General features: G+C 35.6%; 1 protein-coding gene across 4 annotated transcripts in view; it reads right to left on the minus strand.

Moving 5' to 3' along the window:
- Positions 1-25,026, minus strand: part of CSRNP3 (cysteine and serine rich nuclear protein 3) — a 215,760-nt gene that overhangs the window by 92,866 nt on the left and 97,868 nt on the right. The window contains exon 4 of one of the 4 annotated variants that reach the window (XM_055291925.2): positions 19,743-19,991. The exons of 1 other annotated variant lie outside the window; for it this stretch is intronic. In XM_055291925.2, the coding sequence (XP_055147900.1) occupies positions 19,743-19,815 (73 nt within the window). In that variant the 5' untranslated portion in view covers positions 19,816-19,991. Of the gene's footprint in view, positions 1-17,448; positions 17,468-19,742; positions 19,992-21,573; positions 21,794-25,026 lie in introns of those variants that run through there. 2 more of the 4 variants (XM_055291927.2, XM_063609454.1) reach the window with 2 other exon arrangements.

Genomic DNA, 25,026 nt, shown 5'->3' on the forward strand with positions numbered 1-25,026 from the left:
TCAGAAATTTCCTAAGGCTATTTACATGGGAGATAGCAATAATTGAATTGAAAGGCCTATGGGTAGAGAATGGATATGGTTTCTTCTAAATCATTTATCTTGAGCCAATGGACTTTCCCCTTTCCCTGGGCTGACCTTTCTCCATCTTCTCCATTTTACCATGAACTGGCACAGTCAAGTAAGGAGCACAAACTTTCTTTGCAGAAGTAAAGATATTTTAGGTTATAAACATTTTATAAATTATCTTAGATATATGTATATGATCTTAAATTGCTAAATTACATTAACTTAACTGAAAGTACAGTATTTAACTGAAAGGTTAAATATCCATTATCCAAAATGGTTGGGATAAGAAGTGTTCTGAATTTTGAATTTTTTTTGGATTTTGAAATATTTGCATCTACATAATGAGGTACCTTGGGGATGGTACCCAAGTCTAAAGACAAAATTCATTTATGTATGTCTTATTCATATAACCTGAAGGCAATTTCCTACAGTATCTTTGATAATTTTGTGAACAAAACAAAGTTTTGACTGTGTTTTGACTGTGACCCATCAGATAAGGTCAGGTATGAAAATGTTCACTTGTGGCATCATGTAGGTGCTCAAAAAGCTTCGAATTTTAGAGCATTTTAGATTTCAGATCTTCAGATTAGGGATGTCCAACCTTTATTAATAAGGCAATTCCATGCATTCTATATTCCACTTAATTTATTTCAGTTGATTCTAACTTACATCTGAGGTATTAAAGACATTGTCTCCTTTTTCTGCCACAGTATAGTCAGTCTTATAAATCAGGGAGAAGCAAGACCCCCTTAACACTATTCTGAGACCCCCTTAGTTACATTATCTCTATACTGCTCTTGGAAATCTCTGAAATCACTTCTTTTCTGTGCAGATCACAGAGCAAGCAGCGTGTTCAGATTCCCTGAGCTGGGCCAACTCTCCAAGGAAGGTGAAGGTCTAAGTCAGTATTTTGCAAAGTGTGCTACCAGAATGAGCAGCAGTAGCATTACCTGGGAGTGAGATGGTTAGAAATGCAAATACTCAGCTCCCATCCCAGATCTACAAATCAGAAATTCCCAGGAAGTAGGGCCCAGCACTCTTTACTTTATGAAGCCCCAAACTGGGTGATTTTGCAGCACACTCAAAATCGAGGATCACTTGTGTAATTTAATATGCTTTTCAGCCTCTTCATTCATAAACATGGCTCTTTCTTGGATGTGGCCACACATCAGCCCTAGATAGTCACATAAACCAGCACTGAATTCCTAGTCAAAAATCTCTTCTTTGACCTTTCCTAGTGTAATTCCTAGTAAAATTTAGGAGTTTTATTAGTCTGTTCTCATGCTGCTATGAAGAAACATCCAAGACTGGGTAATTTATGAAGAAAAGAGGTTTAATTGACTCACAGTTATGCATGGCTGGGGAGGCCTCAAGAAACTTAAAATCATGGCAGAAGGGGAAGAAAACACATTCTTCTTCATATGGCAGAAGACAGAAGTTCCAAGGAAAAGGGAAAAAGCCCCTTATAAAACCATTAGAGAACTTGTGAAAACTCACTGTCAGGAGAACAGCATGAGGGTAACTGCCCCCATGATTCAATTACCCCCCATCACATCCCTCCCATGACATGTGGGGATTATGGGAACTACAATTCAAGATGAGATTTGGGTGGGGATACAGCCAAACAATCATTCTGCCTGTGACCCCTCCCAAATCTCATGTCCTCACGTTTCAAAACACAATCATGACTTTCCAATGGCCCCCTAAAGTCTTAGCTCATTCCAGCATTAACCCAAAAGTTGAAGTTCAACATCTCATCTGAGGCAAGGCAGGTTCCTTCTGCTTATGAGCCTGTAAAATACAATGGGGCTACAGGCATTGGGTAAATACACCTGTTCCAAATGGGAGAAATTGGCCAAAACAAAGGGGCTACAGGCCCATGCAAGTCTGAAATCCAATAAGGTAGTACTTAAATCTTAAAGTCCAAAATACAATAGGGTAGCCATTAAGCCTTAAAGTTCCAAAATGATCTCATTTGACTCCATGTCTCACATCCAGGGCATGCTAATGCAAGAGGTGGTCTCCCACAGCCTTGGGCGGCTCTGCCCCTTTGGCTTTGCAGGGTACAGCTCCCCTCCTGTCTGCTTTTATGGGCTGACATTGAGTGTCTGTGGCTTTTCCAGGTGCATGGTGCAAGCTGTCAGTGAATCTTCCATTTTGGGGTCTGGAAGACAGCAGCCCTCTTCTCACAGTTCCACTAGGCAGTGCCCCAGTGGGGACTCTGTGTGGGGGCTCCAACCCCAAACTTCCCTTCTGCATTGCCCTAACAGAGGGTATTCATGAGAGCTTTGCCCCAGCAACAGACTTCTGCCTGGACAAAGAGGCATTTCCATATATCCTGTAAACCCTAGGCAGAGGTTCCCAAGCCTCAATTCTTGACTTGTGGGCGCCCACAGGCTCAACACCATGTGGAAACCACCATGGCTTTGGGCTTGCACCCTCTAAAATAATGGCCTGAGCTGTACCTTGGCCTCTTTTAGCCAAGGCTGGAGCTGAAGCAGCTGGGACACAGGGGACCATGTTCCCAGGCTGCACAGAGCAGGGGGTCCCTGGGCCCACCTCAGGAAACCATTTTTTCCTCCTAGGCCTCTGGGCTTGTGATGGGAGGAGCTTCCCTGAAGGTCTCTGACATGCCCTGGAGACATTCTCCCCATTGTCTTGGTGATTAACATTCGGCTCCTCATTACTTATGCAAATTTCTGCACCAGGATTGAATTTCTCCCCAGTAAATGGGTTTTTCTTTTCTATCACATCATCAGGCTTCAAGTTTTCTAAACTTTATGCTCGGCTTCCCTTTGAATGTTTTGCCACTCAGAAATTTCTTCTGCCAGATATCCTAAATCATCTCTCTCAAGTTCAAAGTTCCACAGATCACTGGAGCAGTGACAAAATGCTGCCAGTCTCTTCGCATAGCAAGAGTGATCTTTACTCCAGTTCCCAACAAGTTCCCCATCTCCATCAGAGTCCTCCTGAGGCTGGGCTTCATTGTCCATATCACTATCAGCAATTTGGTCAAAGTGTTCAACAAGTCTCTAGGAAGTTCCAAACTTTCCCATATCTTCCTGTCTTTGAGCTCTCCAAGTCTCTAGGAGTTCTAAACTTTCTCACATTTTCCTATCTTCTTCTGAGCCCTCCAAACTGTTGCAACCTCTGCCTGTTACCCGGCTCCAAAGTCACTTCCACAGTTTCAGTATCTTTATAGCAGCACCCCACTCCCTGTGATACAAATTTACTGTATTAGTCCAGTCTCATGCTGCTATGAAGAAATACCTGAGACTAGGTAATTTATAAAGAAAGGAGGTTTAATTGATTCACAGTTCCACATGGCTGGGTAGGCCTTAGGAAACTTACAATTATGGCAGAAGGGGAAGCAAACACGTCCTTCTTCACATGGCTGCAGAAGAGAAAAGTGCCAAATAAAGGGGGAAAAGCCCCATATAAAACCATCAGATCTCATGAGAACTCACTCACTGTCACAAGAACAGCATGAAGGTAACTGCCCCCATGATTCAATTATCTCCCACCGGGTCCCTCCCATGACATATGGGGATTATGGGAACTACAATTCAAGATGAGATTTGGGTGGGAACACAGTCAAACCATATCAGTGTTGGGTGTTTCATAAGTATTTATTACTAATTTCAACTTACTTCATTCATCTAAGCATACATTTAGTAACTATTGTATATGTGTTTGACTCCTTGAGTGGAATAGGGGATACAAAAGAAAGTTAAATGGTTACCTGCCCTCAAGAAGCAAACATTCACTATGCTGGGCTCCATCAAATTAAGAATACTCCCTAATTCATGTTCTACTCAATTGCTTTATTAATCTGTACCTTTCTGCATGAATGTTATATTAACAATGGAGAGAACTGACAGCAATAGGAAGATACACCATTGTCCACTCTTTTGAAAATAAAATCTCTATTTCTACTCAGATTTTACCACTATTCAGATTAGCATATTATTTTCTCCATCTTAAAGAGTGTGAAATGCATAAAATGTTCATGCATATCTGAGTAGGGCGAAGAGAAAAAAAGATATTTTAAGTAAAGTCTTGAAATAAAAGTAGGACAGGATATAAATTTTAAAATGGTTCACTTCAAACAAGATGCAAACTAATTCATAAGGGAGAGACTCCAAGACACAAAGCAATACAAGATGGAAACCTATGTTTAAAAAGTACATTTTTATAATAAGATATTGCAATGGGAGCAGTTAGAAACCATGTTCTTCTACCCCCTACACTCTCCCAGCTTCTTTAGGAAAGGTAGACTTCTCAAGAATCAAGGACACTTAATTGGGCTACAGGGATGCATGTCCCAACATTACAAAAGGTGGTACTTGGTACTCTTCTTTTCCTTTCTCACCTCCTCAAGAATGAGAAGGAAAATTTTTGAAGAGATAATAAGATAATTAAAAAGTCTCTTTTTTCCTTTTAGTTAAATTTGGGGTTGTCAAGACCTGAAGAAATGGAGTTACAGGTTCATGTAAGTTCTGTCTAGGTCTTTAAAATTGAAAGAGACTAAACTACATTCAGGTCAAAGGAAGTAAGGAACTGTTTGCTAAGAGTGTGATCAGTATTTAAGCTAACAATTACATTCATATAATTACTGGGAGTCATATTCTTAATATATACCTACACCCACGAAACACCTGTTAAGTACAAAATTGCTTTGTGTAGCAACGTACCTGTCCAATTTCATTGCCTTTAAAAAATATTCCCTATGCGAATATAACAAAATGTCACAACAAAATTTGAAGGCCAAATGGTCCATTGTTACCAGTATGTAACCCTTAATCTAGACTTAATAGTGGAGTGTTAAAGGGAGATGTGGTTTTCTTCTATATCACCTACATTATCTTTCCAGGAAAGAAAAGAATATAAGGATTTAGTAAGAAGGCCCTATTAAAAAAGTGTTGTATACCCGATTTGTTTATACTGTGTTGGAGGATTGCAGTGTATGACTGACTAGATACAGAGCCAGGTGAGGATAATTAATACCTATCCCTTAGCTGCTGTACTCCTTAAATACCTACATATTATATTTTTGTTCCTAAAGATGAGGCCAAATTAAACTTGGTAGTATACAGCAAATGAAAATGTGCCAAACATTACAAATTGGCTTTATTTAATTTATTTATTTTTATTTGTTAGTTTTTAGAGACAGGGTCTCTGTCACCTAGTCTGGAGTGCAGTGGCATGATCATGGCTCACTGTAGTCTCAACCTCCTGAGCTCAAGGGATCCTCCCACCTCTGCCTCACCAGTAGCTGAAACTAAAAGCATTCACCACCACCATGCCCAGCTAAGTTTTCAAAAAATTTTTTGTTGAGATAGGGCCTTACTATGTTGCCCAGGCTGGTCTCCAACCCCTGACCTCAAGCAACCCTCTCACCTCAACCCCCCAGAGTGCTGGAATTGCAGCCATCAGCCACCACGCCTGGCCCTAAAGTTGGCTTTTATAGCACCAAAGCCCAAAGAACAGAGATAAAGTTGGACAGGCATCAATCTATTCTAAATATGATGAGCTGAAAGTCTAAGTGTAGAAAACAGCCGTTTTATCACAGCTATCGTCCAATTCATGAAACACATGCTAGTCAAGGGCACCACCATTTCTCACTTAGACTAGGCCAAGGGCCTCCCAATTATTGTCTCGCATCCACTGCTGCTAGCTTTCAATGCGTTTTCAAGGTTGCAGGCAGAATGATAAATTTAAAATGCAAATCTGATCATGTCAGTCTAGGGCTTAAAACTCTTAAGTAGCTTCAGATTGCCTTAGGATAAAGTTCAAAATCCTCAAGATGGCTTATAAAGTCCTTAACAATCTAGCTTGTCTAACCTCTTCATCCTCATTTGAGCCACTGGCCTTGTCATTGATATTTCAGCTCTAATAATCTTGCAGTTACTCCAACTTGCAGTTTCTCTCTGGTCTTTAGGACATTTGATATACCATTCCTTCTGATCTACTTTTTAATTGATTTTCATAGCATTTACCACCTTCTAAATCCGTATTATTTATTTATGTATTTCTATGCTTATTACTTACTGTTTTCATCTCCTGATAAAAAAATACAAGAGCGGGGATCTTTGTTTTCTTTGCAAATGTTTCAAGTGCCTAGAACAATGCCTTGTATATAATAGGTGCCTCAATACATATTTGTTCAGTGAATTAATATAAGCCTTTAATTTCCATACTTTAATATCCATTTTTTCTGCTAGACTGAAAGCTCCATGAAGTCAGAAATCCTATTCATCTCATTTACCACTCTAACTCCCCTAAGAACATATTTGGTTGAATGAGAATGAAAATGAGAGATGAAACTGAGCCCAAAGCATCATATAATTTTTTTTGCTCACAAGCAACAGAAAAGTCAATTCTAGACTAACTTAAGCAAAAGACTTCTGTTGGGAAAACACTGGACTAGTTCATGCAATGTACGATACAGCTTGAAACCAAAACTCAGGAAACAGGAACTGGGGCAGCTTCTGGGATTATGGCTATAAAAATTCTTTCTCTGGAGCTCTGCAATTACCAGGTTTAAGCTCCAGCAACTTCTCTCTGTGTCACAGTTCAACTGTAATGTTCCAAAGGCCGAGCAACTTTTTGACCTATCTTGGGTCAGGTGTCTGCCCCTTGATCATTCAACGACATGGCCATTAGGCAGAGAGGGAGACATTGTGAACAGGGGGCCACCTGGCTGGGTACTACTCCAGAGACTCAATTGCATTTCAAAGCCAGTGTCATTTCCTCATCTGTCACCGATTTATCTTTTTTGTGCATTTATCAGTATAATCCATGAATTCACGTCTTGGCCACATTCTCAGTTAGGGATTCCCCTTTCCCTGCACCCACACCTCCCTGTCTATTGCAAAATTTAAGCAAGAACTACTTTATTTTAAAACATTAAATAAGCATGTTATGATCTCAGAAAACTGTTATTCTTCACTAACATATACTATTTATTTAGTATTTACATTAGATATGACCATTGCTCAGAAGCCTGTGAGCACATTTATGAAAAAGTAGCAGAAAAGTGTTAATGTTTCCATCTCTCTCCGCAAGAAAAAACTAATAAAGAAACAACACTAGATTTTCTGTGATTATAAGTACAGTTGTTTCATTTAATATATTTCTGTCCTATTGGGAAGGCAAAATTAATGGTGAGTTCAAAGGGAAAAATATCAGAAGCCAGAAGCATGTTAGGGGGAGGGTTTGACTAAAAATGTCAAATCAAGAGGACAGATAAAAACATACATTTTAATGCCTGTGGAAAAATGGCTGAAATGAACCTTTGGGTATATCTTGAAATCTTGTTTATTTTACTCTCTTTTGACAGTCTAAAAATTCCACGGCTTTCATAGATCCCTCACTGAGCTCCTACTATCCCACTGATATTCATCTACTGTTTAATCCTTTTTTTCTTTTTATATTTTGCCCTTATTTCCTGTTCTGTTATCTATTATAAGGAAATGACCACAGAAAATATGTCTTAAGAACACCATAAATCCCCATGTCTGAGGAGCAGGTAACACGATTTGCAGAAGAACCTCTTAGGGTTGTCAGATTTAGCAAATAAAAATACAGGACATCCAGTTAAATTTAAATTTCAGATTAAAAAAATGACATTTAGGACATACTTACACAAAAATTTATCTGAAATTCAACCTTAACTGAGAAATCTACTTTTTTGTTGTTTTTTGTTAATCTGACAACCTTCATTCATGCTCTTGGTGAGAAAGTAAATGACTGTGCAATCAACTAAAACATCTAAATACGAAAATCCATCTAGATTGGAACCACGTACATGAAAATTCCTGCCCTTGAAACTCAGTAAATAAAACATGTAAAGTCATTTGGGTGAATCATGAATTTACCAAACAATCTGAAAAAATTTGAGTGCTGAGTGATGGTTAATAGATTAAGCACAAGCCTGCCTACCACTGATGTAGGAAGAAATGAACTTGACAGGAAGTAACTCTGGCATGGCAATAATTTTCTTATATGGTAATGAGATGTTCGCTTTAATGAGAGGTTATTTCTTTCCTGGCTGGAAAATGAAAGGAAGGTGAGCTGTGAGTCCTGGGTTCATTTCGTGTGTAGGATCCTTATTCCATCACACTGTGTAGTGCATGAGCCTTAGGGGGTATTCTTTTTTTTTTTTTTTTTTTTGTTATACTTTAGGGTTTTAGGGTACAAGTGCACAATGTGCAGGTTTGTTACATATGTATCCATGTGCCATGTTGATTTCCTGCACCCATTAACTCGTCATTTAGCATTAGGTGTATCTCCTAATGCTGTCCCTCCCCCCTCCCCCCACCCCACAACAGTCCCCGGAGCGTGATGTTCCCCTTCCTGTGTCCATGAGTTCTCATTGTTCAATTCCCACCTTAGGGGGTATTCTATCAGGAACAATAGGAGGCATCAAGAGCCCCTCTGTTCACTTTTACTTGGGAGATTGGGTTTATCCTTTGCATTGCTGATTTTGTATTTAAGCAAAGTGAGAGTAACGTTTAACTGCAAGGATCATTAACAAAGATTCTTCCACCTTTGCAATTTAGCAAAGGTGGAAGATTTTAAATCAACAGGCACGTTAAACAACTTGCATTACAAGGTAGCATGAGATGAGGGATTTTTCATGATTTGTGAAAGTGCAAAATAATCTATTGTGCATTCTTCCAGTAAATTCTTCCAGCAAGCACAAAACACCAAGAAACTATGATAAAGTTCTATTGTAAAGAACTTAATAAGGTAAGGGTGCTTGCTTCAATCAGCGATGGGCTGAGGGCCCAAGAAACACCAGTGTCTGTATTGAGTTGCATAGGAAAAGAAGCTTTTCTTCTTTAGCTTTACTCAGAAAGGAAAGTAATTTTGCTGTTTCTTCTGATTGCTTCACCAAATTCAAATGGTGAAGTGAGAGACATTGTAAACAAGTTGATGATAATACCTGTGAGTGGCTCATCTGTGATAGCGGGTAGGAAGAGATTAGCTGGCAAAAGTAAGAATATTCACAACGTCAAATTATCAACCAGATGGTCTACTGGGCCAGATAGAGGATGAAGAGGACAGTAGCTCAATTGATGGTATATAGGTTTTATTACAATATTCAAGAAAAGAGAACTCAGTTAAAAAAAAAAAAAACAACACATTATGCTATGATACTTTTATAATTTTGAGAAATAGCTTTAGTTAACCAAATGTTCCTAAATACCTGAATAAATGTTTATCTGTTAGTTTAAATTAAATCATTTTCATTCCCAACTTTTTAAACTATGATTTTGAGTAATCTATAATGTTCTGTCCTTATACCATTATGTTAATCAAACAGTGAATATAGTCTAAACCAAACTTGTCCAACCAGCGATCCACAGGCTGTAATGTGGCCCAGGACAGCTTTGAATGCGGCCCAACACAAATTTGTAAGCTTTCTTAAAACATTATGATTTTTTTTTGTTTGTTTGTTTTAGCTCATCATCTATCCTTAGTGTTAGTGTATTTTACGTGTGGCACAAGACAATTCTTCTTTTCTAATATGGCCCATGGAAGCCAAAAGATTGGACATCCCTGGTCTAAACTCTTTGCTAAATAAACTAATCATCATTTTAAGCAGTTGCCCTTCTAAAAGAAATGACTTCTTTAGTAGGTTTCATAAAATCAGTGCAACTCTGAATTTTTTGCAGGCTTTTGACTCATTCTATAAGCTTTTTGTTGTTCTATGTTTAAACAAATTCTCTTCCTTCCTTTTCTTTTTCTTCTTACTCATTACACTCTCATATTCTTTGCACAGGAGCTTGTAGAGTTGGGATAGAAGAAGAAAAAGGCCACCTCTTCAAAGCTGACTACTATGTGACATCATATTTCACTGACATCACCCATAATGGAAATAAATTCCAAGTGTCACTTAGAAGGCCCTCTCTTTGCTACTACCTAGCTCTTTGTTTCAGTCATGTGATCTTAGCCTCAGCTGCTTTCCGTAAGGGTGCTTCAAACCCAGCAGAGAAGTTGTGTCAGAGGGGTTCAAACCAGAGCGACCCCATCTTGAGTGAGAGCTAGAAAAATAAGGCTAGGACTTGGTGGGCTGCATTCCCAGAAAGCTAGGTATTCTTAGCCTCTAGGTGTTTACAGTTAAGGGAACAGATTGATAATGTTTACTAAATAGACTCAGACTTGGGAGTGTCCTAATATCCTGATATCTTAAGAACAAAAGCATTCCTAATTTTGCTTTAAAGATAATATTGATTCATGAAAAATATAGTAATTTAGAAAATTAATCCTTTATCACAAACCCTTGTAGCAGAGCACATCTCCCCATGATCTTTTTTTCATCCTATTTATACAAGCATTGTACCTACGGTGGACGCATTCCTCCTCTTACTTTCGGAAGCCCTACCCTGTCTATGAGTAGCTATTCTTTCACCACTTCACTTTCTTTTGCTTCGCACTGTGGACTCACCCTGAATTCTTTCTTGTGTGAGATCCAAGAACCCTCTCTTGGAGTCTGGACAGAGACCCCTTTCCTGTAACAGTTGTATACGCTTGTGTTTGTTTAATTTGTTCTATTATTTGTTCCCAAGGTTTAACTTAATGTCATTTATGTCATACTTATCATTATTATTATTTACTAGTGTAAGACATGAAGACCAGGGGAAGCGCAAGGCAGGAGACCATCATGTAAAGAGATATGAGAAGAGGAAGAGGACTTAACTAGATCTACTATGTGCCAGTTACTTTACAATCTTTATCTTACTGAATCTCTACAACAATCTTGCCATGTTACCCTCATTTCACAGTTAAAGAAACCAAGTTGCAGAGAGATTAACCACTTTGTCAAAGTTTCTTAGCAAGCCAGGATTAGAAGTCAATATATCTATACTATGTTTCCTCCCACTGGGGTCTTTTCCAGCAAACCACAGATGTTAACTACAATGCATAATATTTTTAATTTTTAAAAAAGTGCACATGCATGTTGGGGGAATGCTCCTTTCAAAGCCATATTGAAGGTAATTGTTTGTTGGAAGGCATGACTTTTAGGTCATTCAAACAATTACCCCTGAGTAAGCAAAAAGTGCCTTGAACATTTATCACTTCATACATTCTGAGAATAGTTATATATTTTTCTAAAATAAAAAAAAGGATATATATTTCTACAATACTAGAGTCATTTCTGCCTAAACCCATTTGGCAAGAAATTAGCATATCTGCCGCCAAAACAAGAGGAATCTGGCAATGATTTTACAAGGTAAAATCCCACAAGGTGTTTCCATGGGGCACTACCAATGTGAAAAATGCTGCTGGTGGCTTGCCAATGTGAGAAGCACAAGTTGGCCAAATGTACTTCACTTGTCCAAGTGTCTGCTTAAGCCAAGAACCCTGGGAGCACTCCTGGCTAATAAATATTTTTGTTGGAGAAATAATAATTGTGGGGTTCCCAAACTATGTATGAATTCTTTATGCCAGAATTGTTTGTGACCTTGAACTAAAGGACTGAGTTACTTTATATGCGGTGGATCACAACATTTCTGCAGTTTGATGATTTGCAGTTTGAGAACTTGATTAAGAAATGAACACTTTCCCCAGAAAAAAGTGCACATAGCAGAAATGCATGCCATTTATTATGGACTCCCAGGATAAAAACCTCTGCTCTGGTGTTTGTACCATTTCCCCAGCTTTGGTGGGAATCCAGAACTTGGAGAGATGATTCACTGGGAACACATTATTTCAAAGTATAAAAGAAGTTTATAAATCTGTTGCCAACATTCCTTTTACCATCAGGGTCACCCACTTCCTAGGACAGGGCTCTTTCCAGCTCCTTCAGTTTCTTCTGGCATTTGTGCCAAAGGACCTACTGCATCTGCTGGAGACATTTCCAGGGGATTTCTTCACTGTCATCTTGGCTGCCACATATTACTCAAACAACTACCCAAAACTGGCCTCATCTGCAACTTTGTGGCTTGAGGAATACTTGACAGGAATGGTTCTAGGTTAAGGTACACTTTCCTAGACAGTACCTGTCTTTCCTAAAAGGTGGTTAGATAGCCTCATTCCATTTATAATAACTCCAGTTAGCATTTAGTGAGCACCTACTATGGGCCAGATGCTTTGTAACCATTCTCTGTAACCTTCCACCACATTCTACGAGGTAGTTTTAACAAAGGAAACTGAAGTTTCAAAAGTCTAGAACACTTGCTCAAGGTTTATGGCTGATGCAGTCCTTCTCTGAAAAGTATTCCTTGACCAGTACCACACTGTGGTTAAGTGGCTTCTCTGCATTCACACCACCTGGTCTATGCATTTATCAGTACTTATTAGACCGTATTATAATCCCCGTTCAACCCAATGTTTTTCTCAAACTTGATTATAAAACACTTTGTGGAGACTGAATAGGTATTCCAGTGCCTGCTCAGTAAATGAATGGACATAAATTTGGAGTCTGAATCCTGGACCAGCTACTAACAGGTGGCATAATTTTAAGTAGGAAGATTATTTCTCTGGGTCTCAGTTTGCACTTCTATCTAAAGAAGGGGGCCAGGCACAGTGGCTCATGCCTGTAATCCTAGCACTTTGAGAGGCAGAGGTGGGTGGATTGCCTGAGGTCGGCAGTTCGAGACCAGCCTGGCCAACATGGTGAAACCCCATCTCTACTAAAAATACAAAAATTAGCTGGGCATGGTGATGCATTCTTGTAATCCCAGCTGCTCAGGAGGCTGAGGCAGGAGATTTGCTTGAACCCAGGAGGCAGAGGTTGCAGTGAGCTGAGATAGCGCCACTGTAGTCCAGCCTGGGTGACAGAGTGAGCCTCTGTCTCACAAAAAAAGGTGGGAGTGGGAGAGGTGTGCAGGGCATAACTAGTAAAACACAGGCTCTGATACAAAGCAGACCCCAGTACCTGAGAATAAATGACAAAAGCCGTGACCTCTATGCAAAGACTGATGCCTCTAAATTGTTCACACCCGCTTCATTCACCCCAATGGCTAAATTGACTTATGTCCTCCTGATAAACAGAGGGACGGCTATTCCACTTACTAATAATTACAAAGAGGTTTTCCATGACCCTCTCTGGCTGGGAGGTACTCAGGAAGCTTTCCATGTTACCTGTACTTGTGTGCTATTGTGATTAGTATTCATACAAGATGGCCAGAACTTGGTTTTCAATGCCTCTTGGCTCTAAACATTGATCATCATTTGGCATTTGGCAAAATGGTATAGTGGAATACACTAGTTTGAAAGTCAAAAGTTCTTCCCTAAGGTTAACTTTTAAGATGGTGTTTTAGTTATCAAAAACAGAGGAAACAACCAAGAACACGATAAGGCTTTTAAAACTGTTGAAATTTGATCAAGTGCCTAGTATAAGCCTACTTTTCCCTCCGTAACAACACAAGTACCAAGTGAAGTTTATGAAAAATTTATTTTACATGCTTGCCATTAAGACTAAAGAATAGTACTTAGCCTAATTCCTTGGACAATTTGCAAGACTTACCACACTGAGGAAAAAAAAAACACACATGGATCTAAAAGAATTAAAAGTTATTATTATTGCATCACTGGAAGATAGCATTTTTTTTTTCTTCTTAGCACTTAAAAAGTTTCCCTTTGTCCTTTAGAAAGTTTCTGATTGAATAACAAAACAGATGAGGCAATGTAAATCAAAGGCTATTTAAGATAATGATATCCTTTTCCTTTAGAGGAATCATCTGAATAGTGTGAAGGAAAAGGGACTTTAAAAAAACATTTTCCTCATAAAGTACACTAAAATAGACATCAGAATAAAATATGGGCAAGCTTTAGAACTATACCCATCCAAGCACTGGGATCCTGCCAAAGATACTGCACAAAAGATAAAGGAGATTTTTAAAATTACAACAAGTAGAAAAAAATACCGTCGACATTCTTCAAAGTAAATCACCACCTTAGGCACGATATAGATTTTTACTATTTAAGGCAGGGACAGCGAACAATAGTTGTTCAGCCTGAAGCTGACTTTGCATTAAGCAGCAATTAGTAAAAAAATAATATATACTGTAAAATTACCTGGATTTTCAAGTCTCAGCAAATGTTCTATGGAAATGTAAAACTTGTTCACAATAGAAATAAGTTGCACCATAGTCATACAATCTTTTGAAACATGGACATTCACTGTTTAGAGCAGATTCACCCTTTAAACAAGTTTCACGAAAGTAGAGTCATGATATTCCTGCAATCTATTCTGAACTGGTTACTAATGTATATTTACCAAAAAGCACTTCTAGGTATGCTAGTATTAACAAAAATTTTTAAGTAAAAATGTAGATATATTTTTCTAAATTTCTTTTGGAAAACGTTGTGACTAAATCAGTTGATTCAATATTTCTAAACACCAATATGATATTCAGGAAATTTAAAATAGCAATTAATTTGTAACAAAGTGATCACTTCATGATTCACACAAATTAGCACCTTTATGTCATTAGGTAGAATTAGGTGCTTTATGCCCCATAACAACATTGGCTCAGCAAACATTTCATGGACACTTTCTATGTGCCAGGCTCCCCTTGTAATTGAAAAACTTACAGTCTATAGATGAGATAGAAACTCTGGATGGAGCAGAGATGAATAACTACTGCCTTAATTGCATAAAGTCAGAATGGAAAAATAGTAGAGCAGAGGCACAAAGATGGAAATTTGAAAAGGCTTAAAGGATATAAAAAAAGGGAGCTCAGAAAAGCACATATTGCCACATCATACCTGGGGATTTTGTGGAGACCATACTTCTAGCTGGAATGATTCAAGGTACATATCTATTAAGCCACATATAGTTTGAACCTTGATGACCACGCTGATTGCCTTCTCTACTTGCCCCATTCAAATTCTAACCATTAACTGCTCAGTATTACCTAGGATAACCTCCAATAAAATCCTGGTAGGTTTCTATTTTTGGAAAACACATCTTTTCCTCATCCATTGAAACCTAAGATGTTCCATGAGGATTTTCCGTAACTATGAGTTTAAGCTGAACTTGCCTCATCAGCACCACGGAATCAACTTGTGTGGGTTGAAAAATGTTAATGTTAGCTATCATCTATAATATTCCTATTATGTGCCAGGTATGTATCATGTCATTCCCCTTTCATAAAAATCCCTTGATATAGAGACTAATGTTACCACTTTGCCAATGAAGAAGATGAGGCTTACAGGTTTCAAGTACCATGTCAAGGCCACATGGCTTGTAAATGTCAGAGCACATTGTGTAAACAACTCTGGGGTTGGGACTTGCACTTAAATTCTTAACCATTCCCTTATTCAGCCTCTTCACATTCCATGATACAGCTTGAAATCACACATAATATACAACACAATAAAGGCTTTTCCTATCAAGAAAACAATATACAACATTTTTCTGGTTTTTTTTCTTTGTTCATAAATTGACCTAAATTTATAAGGTTTTATTGTATTAAATAAAGTTACCCAGGTTTGTTAAAGTAAGAATCCTCAGGCCTTTTAATATGCTAGTGTGCAAAAGAGGACCAGAATGAGAAGCTGTTCTCCAAATATGTTGGACTAGATCTCATTCTTACAGAGTCTTTTGATACTAGGTTCATGGAACCAACACTCCTTTAGATCAAGTTCTTCACAGTATATGAGAACACCTATTAAAATGGTATTAGCTGCTTTGTGGATCTTAACATATTATATTAGTGAGATTTCAAAGAAATGGTGGTTGACGGTTCAGTTGTCTTACTTTCCTTATTTATGATTGGGGAGAGTGTAAGACATGAGCATGAACACATGTGGCTAAATGCATTTCTCAATGAATATGTGGATTCATAAGCTTGCATGGAGATAAAGAATTGAGCAAGCAAAAATTCTTCCCATCTAGCATTGTGGTGAAAGGTGGTGAATTTAATGCCAGGATTTGAAAATGAGATGGACCACAAGTCCCAAAATTGGCAAGAAGTATATGGCACCAATGATTAGTCAAAGGCAACCAAAAAATTGGTCTCTGTGTTTTCTTTTGTATACCTGTTAGAGATTCCTCATTTTCCCATTTGATATAAAGTAAGTTCAAATTTCTGTTGATAGTTTAATATTATAGATTCTCATTGTACTAACAAAAGAAATTTTTCATTTATTTGGAATTCAAATGATTTTCAACATTCTGAACAGAAGACAAACTAACAATAAATTTTGCTTATTTTTTATGTTCCTATACTATATGTATGTATCTGTCAGGAGTTCAGTACATAGGAGAAACACGGAGGAAGGTTTCTCTCTTTCTCTGTCCAGGAAAGTCAAAGTGATTTAGAATTGAATGTAAAGCAAAGTTCAAAATTGATTTCTGAATTGCTCTCAAAGGACAATTATTAACTATGTTAAAAATAATACATATTAACATTTAAAAAGAGACAATAAAATTATAAAAAGCATATAAAATTATATATAAAAGGTATATAATAGTAAGAGTCTATTTGGTGTTGGAGAACAGTTGGGAATAGTTTTGTCTTTTGCAGTAAGTGAATATAATGATTAGACTAATAATTATTATGTCATGAAAAAAAACCTAAACTGACTTTCACTTTGCTCTACAAGGCAGTATGATGTGTACTATATTTTTGTTTCATGACAGCTATTAGCATTTTTGAGAACTGGCCTTTGTAGTCATAAACTTTAGCTACTTGGAAAATCAGTTTATATCATACAGATTATTTTCCAACTCTACTAGACAAGGTATTACTATAGCATTACTATAGGTCTAATGAGATCTTTAAAATCATTTTACAATTTTATTGTTCTTATAATTTTTAATAAAATTGATGAATTTTATGCAAATTCTAGAATAGGCAATAAAAAGACAATTGTTTTGATTGCTTCTTTTAAAATATTATATTAAAATAGAGAAATGTGATTGTTTTGAATACTCAGTTATTTTGAGCATTTTTCTTCTACATGTTTCAGTAATTTAGTTTTGTTTTTTTTTTTTCTATTTCATAGGCTCCAGAATTTCAGGAGAACAAATATAGCAATAATAAAACTTAAAACCTACACATGTGATTTTGAGATGACAACAGTTATTTGTAGATTTTAGACTGTGTTCCACACTGCTAGACTGAGTAGAACATGTTTGCCCTGAAATCTTTTCCAAGCCTACAATATGGTCTCTAGTTTCAAGTGATGACAAAGACAGACTGGTAATCAAAGAGCAGGAAATTCATTTTTGAAAAATCCTCAAAGATTCCTTTGAAGTCTGATATAACACTATCTCTTTAAGTAGACTAAGTGCATATCCCTAAAGATTTGTTTTTAGATTACTCTATTTATTCTTTTACTTCTCAAATTTGATTTGAATTGTATTTACAAAAATGCATTTTTTCTATATACATTTAGATATTCAGACCACAGACTTACTGTGTATATGCTGCTGAGATTTGTATGGAAGTAGTATGGCTCGAGCTACTGCAAAAGACTTCAAAGTTTTGAGTGAATCTGCATAGAGACATAAATTATCCAGGATATTCAAAGCCATAAATTAGCTGCAGGACATATATAGCTCTCTCGTGGCTCACAGAATCACAACAATTCTCTTTATTTCACATTTGTCTATTATCACGTTTTCTCCAAGAATCTTCATGGGCTTTCCTTCTTTGCCCACACTGTTTTTATTTCCATATTCAGAACATGCTCTGTGGTAGCAGTTGCATTTACAAAGTTAAAAGTACTGGACTACCTAAATGAATGTTAAACTTGGTTCTTTTCTCCCTCTCTGCCTACAACACACACAGGGATTAGTAGACACAAACTACAGGCGCTACTGAATTAAATATAAAATTAAACATTTTAAGAAAAAACTGTTGAATTAAATATGATTTACCACTGAAAATATTTTCTTTGGCTGCTTGAAATATATATATGTGTGTGTGTGTGTGTATATACATAATATATGCAATAATATGTATAACATACATATATTGTTACACATATATGTGTGTGTATATATATTTATTGTTTTACACATATATAAAACAATTATATATATATTTATTGTTTTATACATATATAAAACAATTATATATATATATATGTATGTATAAAAGCAAAGCCTGTAAATATTGTTTGGATCAGAGGACAGCATATTCTGACCAACATAAAAAGAAAACAGCTAATTTAAAAAATAACCCTTTTACCTAAAGTCATTATTGAAAGTTTCAAAAGAGAAATACTTTAGAAGAAAATGTCAGTTTTTGAATTTTTTAAAAGCTCATACAAAACATGAATTCCTTTTCCTAAATTAATCTCAGGATCCTGGATAAATGTCATAATGTCCCCATAGAGTGATAAAGGGTGAGAATCTGGCCCTGAATAACCACTAAGTGAATTTCATAAATATTTGAAATAATTGTCCTTCACTGTTTTAAATAGCTATCCTCCTGTTTCGGTTCCTCCTCAAGCCCCCCTCTATTTTACAATAAAACATATTGTTGCCAAAATACCTCATCTTAATCATTATAATAAAATTAACTCCCTCTTTTCAGGGCAAAGAAAGTAATTAAGTTTAACTAAATATGTACTAGCTCTTTGTATGTAAGCTTCATAAAATTCATTTTTAAATATCTTATGCAAATATAAAAACATAAAGCAGTCATTTCATGGCTAAAAGCTATTTTTGCCTCTTCATCTTTTCCAACATATTTTCATACACATACAACCTGTAATACAGACAGATGCACAGTTGATGCAAATGAAAATAACATTTTTTAATCAACACTGTAACTGCTGAGTTGATATACTTAAGTGCTTTAATGATAGGAATAAACAGTTTGATTGTACTGTTTTAATTAAGTTTGTTTGAAAATATGTTTTAGAAATAAAAAAATATGAACAATAAAAGTGAGTACACATTTATTTGGTGCAGGACAGACTTTCCTATGATGTAATCACACATTTTACAAAAGTGTGATATTTCGTGCATGGAAAGAAGACTTTTGTCCTGTCTGTGACATTTATAAGGATCACTTTACAATGCAGACTTAACTGAAAGGAAAAGTCATAGGAAGTTGAACTTGTTAAATTCAAATAGCATTATCCAAAAAGTCCCAAAGAGAATTTATAACAATTAGAAAAATCAAAGAAGGGTTTAAAGGATCTAGCCCCAATAGAAGAAATTATTGCCCTGAGAAGATATTTGGCAATAAAATATAGAACAAAAACTCTCAAAACCAAAACGCTTCAAATGGAATGAAAATATACTTATTAAAATTGTCCTTATGCGATTGTGTGAGATATGAACAAAAGAACTCCATTATTTAATATCAGATACATCACAAGAATCTTAGGCTAGGAACTCGGATCTTATTTTAATACATTTCTTTAAAAAATGTGAAAATCCTCTAAAAGTTGTAAGCCTCAATATTTTTCTAGATGTTTCAACTCAGAGATCTCTCTTCAGTAAAGAACTTATCCCCGAAATGGAATTATTTAGAAGCCTAAACCCAGTTTTTTCTCACATGAAATTATTCTATTGGAACAAAACACCCATGTTTCAAGTAGAGAAATACGAAGAAGAAAATTGAAAAATAAACTAGTTAAGGGAATCCTGAAAACCAGGAACACCCTGCCAATTGCCACTATGAATTAAAATAGCCAATGCCCATCAGTGTCTTTAATACAAATAAAATCAGGCACATCATGAAATGTCACCATACCTGCGTGCACTATATAAGGACTACGGCACACACGCTGTAAAATCTTCACTCTCAGAAATAAAGCACACTTCATTTAACTGCTGCAAAACACTGCTGCAGAGAACCCCAGTACGTTTTTTTCAGGCAACTGATCCAGCTTTCCACCAGCCCTGTGACCTTTGAACTCCCTTCTGCCCCCTCCTCTCGCTTCTGCAGTCAAAGCCTCCGAGCTGGTCTCATTTGCATAAGGCTCAGGCAGTCCTCCAGCAGCTGAAATGGAATGCTGGGTAAGGAATTGTGGAACTGCGGTTCTGCCAGGCTACCTGAATCACGGGAGAGCAGGAATACGCGATGGGGAGTGGGCACGGGTTTTACTGGGCTGTCAGCATCACATTTCCCCGTGTCTATTAATGGATAAACGATTTTAACGCTTTGTTTTAGAGTCCCATTCTCACTGCTTACTCCCTCCCCACCAAGAGAAGCTGTCAGCAGCGACTGTGGTAACCAAGGAAACCCAAATAGTCAAATGCTTCATTTAAATACGTGTGGAAGGCCAATTTTAAATTTTCATTAACTTCTCTTGTTTTTGAAACACAGCTTTTTAAAAAAATTCAAATACATATTGCACGTATAATCAGGCACATGGGGTATTTCTTTTTGTTGCTGTGGTTTAAACAGCATCTTACAGGCATAAGTTTATATTAGTCACTACACAAATACATGAGGTCACTATAGTAATTCTGTAAAATGTTAAATGTGCCCAAGTGTCTTAGAGACTATCATCCTAAGTGGTGTCCAATAATTAATTGTAAAGAATTTAGGTCCCAGGATGCCTTTAAAACAATACAGCAGTAAAAATGTAGAGCAAAGTTAAACTATGTATTTAAATCTAAAGATTCATATAGCAGCAATGCTTGTCTGTCTTTGGCAGATATTCAGTGTTGTGCTATTATTTGCTAGTTATTTCTTCCCTTATTTTGCTACACACAACAATCTCTCTATTTGAAAACATAAACCTCTCTATTGCTCATAAATGCAAGAAGTGGTTATTTTCTACATAGAAAAGGTCATGTGTATATATATTTTATAAATATACATAAAGACACATAATCTTTCTAAATGATAAACCAATGAAAATATGCATCATCAAATAATCTCTTAAAAATTAAGCAAATTTTTCTCTAAATGTCAATGAATAAATTTATAAAATAAAAGGTTTTGTGCAATAATCTTTTCCATTTGTCAAAAGAAATATAACATGAAAAATTAAAAGCACACAACAAATAAATACAGATATGTATTACTAAAGTATAAAATACATTGTTCCAATAGTGTTATTTACATTTCAAAATTTCCTTGTTTTTAAATTTTTTAATTCAAATAATTAAATATTCCAAACCTTCCTTTTGCAGTATCAAAACACATCAACAAATTTTGAATGATATATTATCTAATTTATAAGACATGTAAACTATTGCAATACAGATTGTTTTAACACTGGAAAAATAATTCTGAAGCTTTTTAAGTGAGCTATTTGTTAGTAGTATTCTCTTTTATATTATTTCTGCATACATAGAAGATTAAAAATTATTGGATGAATTTATTTCTTACCCATAAATTTTTAAAATAGACTAAATAACTTTTCAGTTTAATATAATGATATCAACATTTCTCTGTCACATCTGACTACATCGACAATTTAATTGCATTGGGTCAATTCAAGTGCATCCTTAATATTATACACTACGAATATCTTGCAAAGTTTTTGTTTAAGGCAAAACACACCAGCCCATTCTAATTTAAATACAGTCAAACACAAGTAAGTGTTGGAGTAATTTATAAAATCACCAACCTGTTCAAATAGCTGTAGTCTTAGTCCTTGCACTCTTTATTCATTAGGATCCAAAATAAATGATCACTTTATAATATGTGTCAGCATCACCGAAGACACAGTTCTTCCTGGTTCAGAGGAATCTTCTTAAATTTCCCAGCCCTGTGTTTTATTGCTTGTACCATATGCTTTATTGTTCAGCAACAAGAGCTTCACTCTGCACAAAGACTCATTACCTACTGCTTGCTGCACGGCATCAGCCTCACTGAGGCTGCCTATATGTGATCACATGGAGTTTTGTCTGAGAGAGCCAGGCGTGCCACTGACTTCACTGTGTCTATGGATATTTTTATCATCTGAGGTCTACTAGGAGGAAGGAATAACAGATAAGGAAGCTGCTCTAAGTCATTAATGCAGCACAACTTATGGAAATCCCTTCACAAGATTTTTTTTTTTATTATAGAAAATGTTTGAGCAAGCTCCAGAAGAAGTTAACTAGATTTTATTTTAATAAGAGGCTAAATAATAATTTAAGGAAGGAGAACTTGCAAAAAGCCATTTCCTATCTCATATTTTCTGAAAGTACTTTTGTACGAATGTTATTAAAGAGCCTTGTGCTACTGAATGATTTGGCAATATGTTTTAACCATTAGATGGCTGGCATTTCCTTTTCTTGGTGTTTTGTTTTTTGTAAAAAGATAATTGCTGTTTCCTTCAAAATATCCTCAATTAAAGTCTCAATCACTAAAAGATACTATATGTGAATAAAAATAGATATACTAATTACTTTTGATAAAGTAGATGAGAGGGTGAATCTTTTTTATTGATGTATATAAATGAAGTAGATGATTAATTTATCTTTTCAAAAGATGACACATTCCTAGAACAGCTGACTTAAAGGAACAATGCAGATTTCAATATAAGTTCTAAAGGACATATGGTTTTTATTAATTTTTAAAATTGTAGTAACTTATTTTAGACAGTTTACCTCAATAAAGCATACGATTTACCTTATCTGATTTCAATGTTAACAAGTAGTTTCAGGGAAAACTATTCAACATTTACAGGAATTTTCCACTGCACAAATATTACGTTAATATATATACAAATATGTGTGTGTAGTCAGATTGTCTTTCTAAAAATATTTTTTAAATATATAAAATTATTTCTCAAAAACTGAAAATGGAATGTGGATTTCCAAATACAGAACTATTTAGTTATTGGAACTTATTTTTAAAAATTGATTTCTTATCTCCTTAGTGACTGTCTAAATTAAAATGATGTTTGAAAGCTTGTTACTTTTAAGTCTCAGTGAAAATCTTATGACAAATACATGCGAAGTGCAACAAAGAGCACACACAGAAGGAAAAGTCAGAAGCACTGTAAATACAGATGAGAAAATAAATTTTCTGAATAGTTAGATATACAGTAATTTAATGGCACTTATAAATAATTCAGTAATTAAAAATGAATATACATATATATGTATATTTGCTTAAGCCTTCCATTAATAAGAAATTCTTTTGGGGCAAAAAATATTATAACTCAAAATTTTTTGTGTGTCAGCTGAAAGTTTTAAAAATAATTTAAAACCAGAATAGGTAAGTATGGTTAAGTAGCTTAGCTTTTAAATACAATGAGTTAATACCTTTCTTTATAATATTATTTGTAGGGTTAGCATTGATCTAGAATGTTTATGACTTAAATAAATGTTTATGACTTAAATAAATACCTTTTGATGGGTTTTTCTTCACATTGAAAGAAATATTCAGATATGTTTTAGATACCACCATTTTAATGCATTTGTCCCAAAATGTTCATGTTCATTTTTAGCACAGCATTAGAGCTATGCTAAAGCTGCAAAACTTTGGGGCATTAAAAGAAAAGGGCTTATAGTATACTTCTGGGTTCTTAAGATATGTACATCCTAGTTATATTGATCATGTCACCCATGCTAATGTACAAGGAAGTAAACAAAAGGCAGCCATTTTTTTTCTTACTGCATCACTTCAAAAACAATGAAATAAAAAGGTTGCCCAATGGAAGGAAAGAATCAGCAGAAAACTAAGTTACGTGCAAGTTTTTAGAAAGTGAGAGTGAGAGAACAAGAGTTGGGAAATTGGAAAAAAAATCCACATATATGTGAAATTTGTGTGTATATATGCAAAGGAATAATTTAACAATAAGAAAGAACTATAAATAAATACAAGGAATATGAAAATAGCTAGCAATTAAAACAAATTACCAGTAAAATTGTGAGTCTACAATGTGAAGTCTATAGTGTATGGTATTAAATATAAGAACTGACAATTTATTCATGTTGAAAAAGATATTTAAAGATATTTCAGAACTAGAAAGAGATAGAATGAATCATGGGATGGTAATGATCTCTCCAGGTCAGCTATTGTCATAGATGACCTTGGTGAGTTATTCCAGCATCTTATGCCTTAGTTTTCAAGTCTGCACACCAGGAACAGAAAAGTCTCTGGAAAGTATATCATGGAAACCTACAGCAATAATTTGTACTTCGGTTCCTTAAATTGGCTTTAACCAAGTATTGTCAACTAATATTAATAAAATGGAAAGATATGATATAAAATCTAATGATTGCCTAAAAGAATTTTTAAATAAATTATTCTAACAACACAGACAAACAAGTATAATAAGTAGATAGGACTTTTGGAAGTAAGAGGTGATTTTTTTTTTCTAATACATGCAGAAAAAAATAGAATTAAATTTAAGAAGTACTATAATTTGAAATCTCATAAAATTGCCTCAGGATAAAAACAAATTACAAAATATGCCCATCCTTCTAATCAAAACTCTGGAATCAGTGAGATGGCAAGAGGATAGCCCCAGAGATTCTCAAATTACACAATGAACAATGGTGGCTCTGCTTATAAAACAATCTTATGGGCCAAGAATTTTTTAAATATGAAATTAACAAAGAAACACAAGATCATAGCTTTAAGAAGCAAATTCCATCCAAGATTAAAAGGATGTTTTAATTTACTTTGGCATATTAAAAGCTGTGAATTGGAAAAAAATTATGTCAGCTCTTACAATTGACTCTTTATTAGCTTGTTTTTTCTCTAAAGACAAATAGGCCTCATAGAATTCTTTTATTTACTCCCCTTTCCTACAAAATAACCAAACCTTATCAGAAGTAATCCAAAATATTTGCTATCCAGTTCTTGCAGTAATTTAGACATGAACTTATGCTAACTGGACGATCTCTTGAACATTCTACTGCATGAAGAAAGATTTACTAACACCATCACCAGTGTTTCCTGGAACCATATTAACTGGTATGTATACCACTTGCTACTATTAGATTCTCCCTTGATGAGGCTGGATTTTCTTCCTATATTTTCTTCTCCTTCACAACACATTCAGAGAAGTCAATACATTGGCTACGTCAACCTCAAAATCCAGGACTAATTCAATTCAATTTAACAAGCATTTATTGAGAAG

Source organism: Symphalangus syndactylus, chromosome 9, assembly GCF_028878055.3.
Source record: "Symphalangus syndactylus isolate Jambi chromosome 9, NHGRI_mSymSyn1-v2.1_pri, whole genome shotgun sequence".
Classification (NCBI taxonomy): domain Eukaryota; kingdom Metazoa; phylum Chordata; class Mammalia; order Primates; family Hylobatidae; genus Symphalangus; species Symphalangus syndactylus.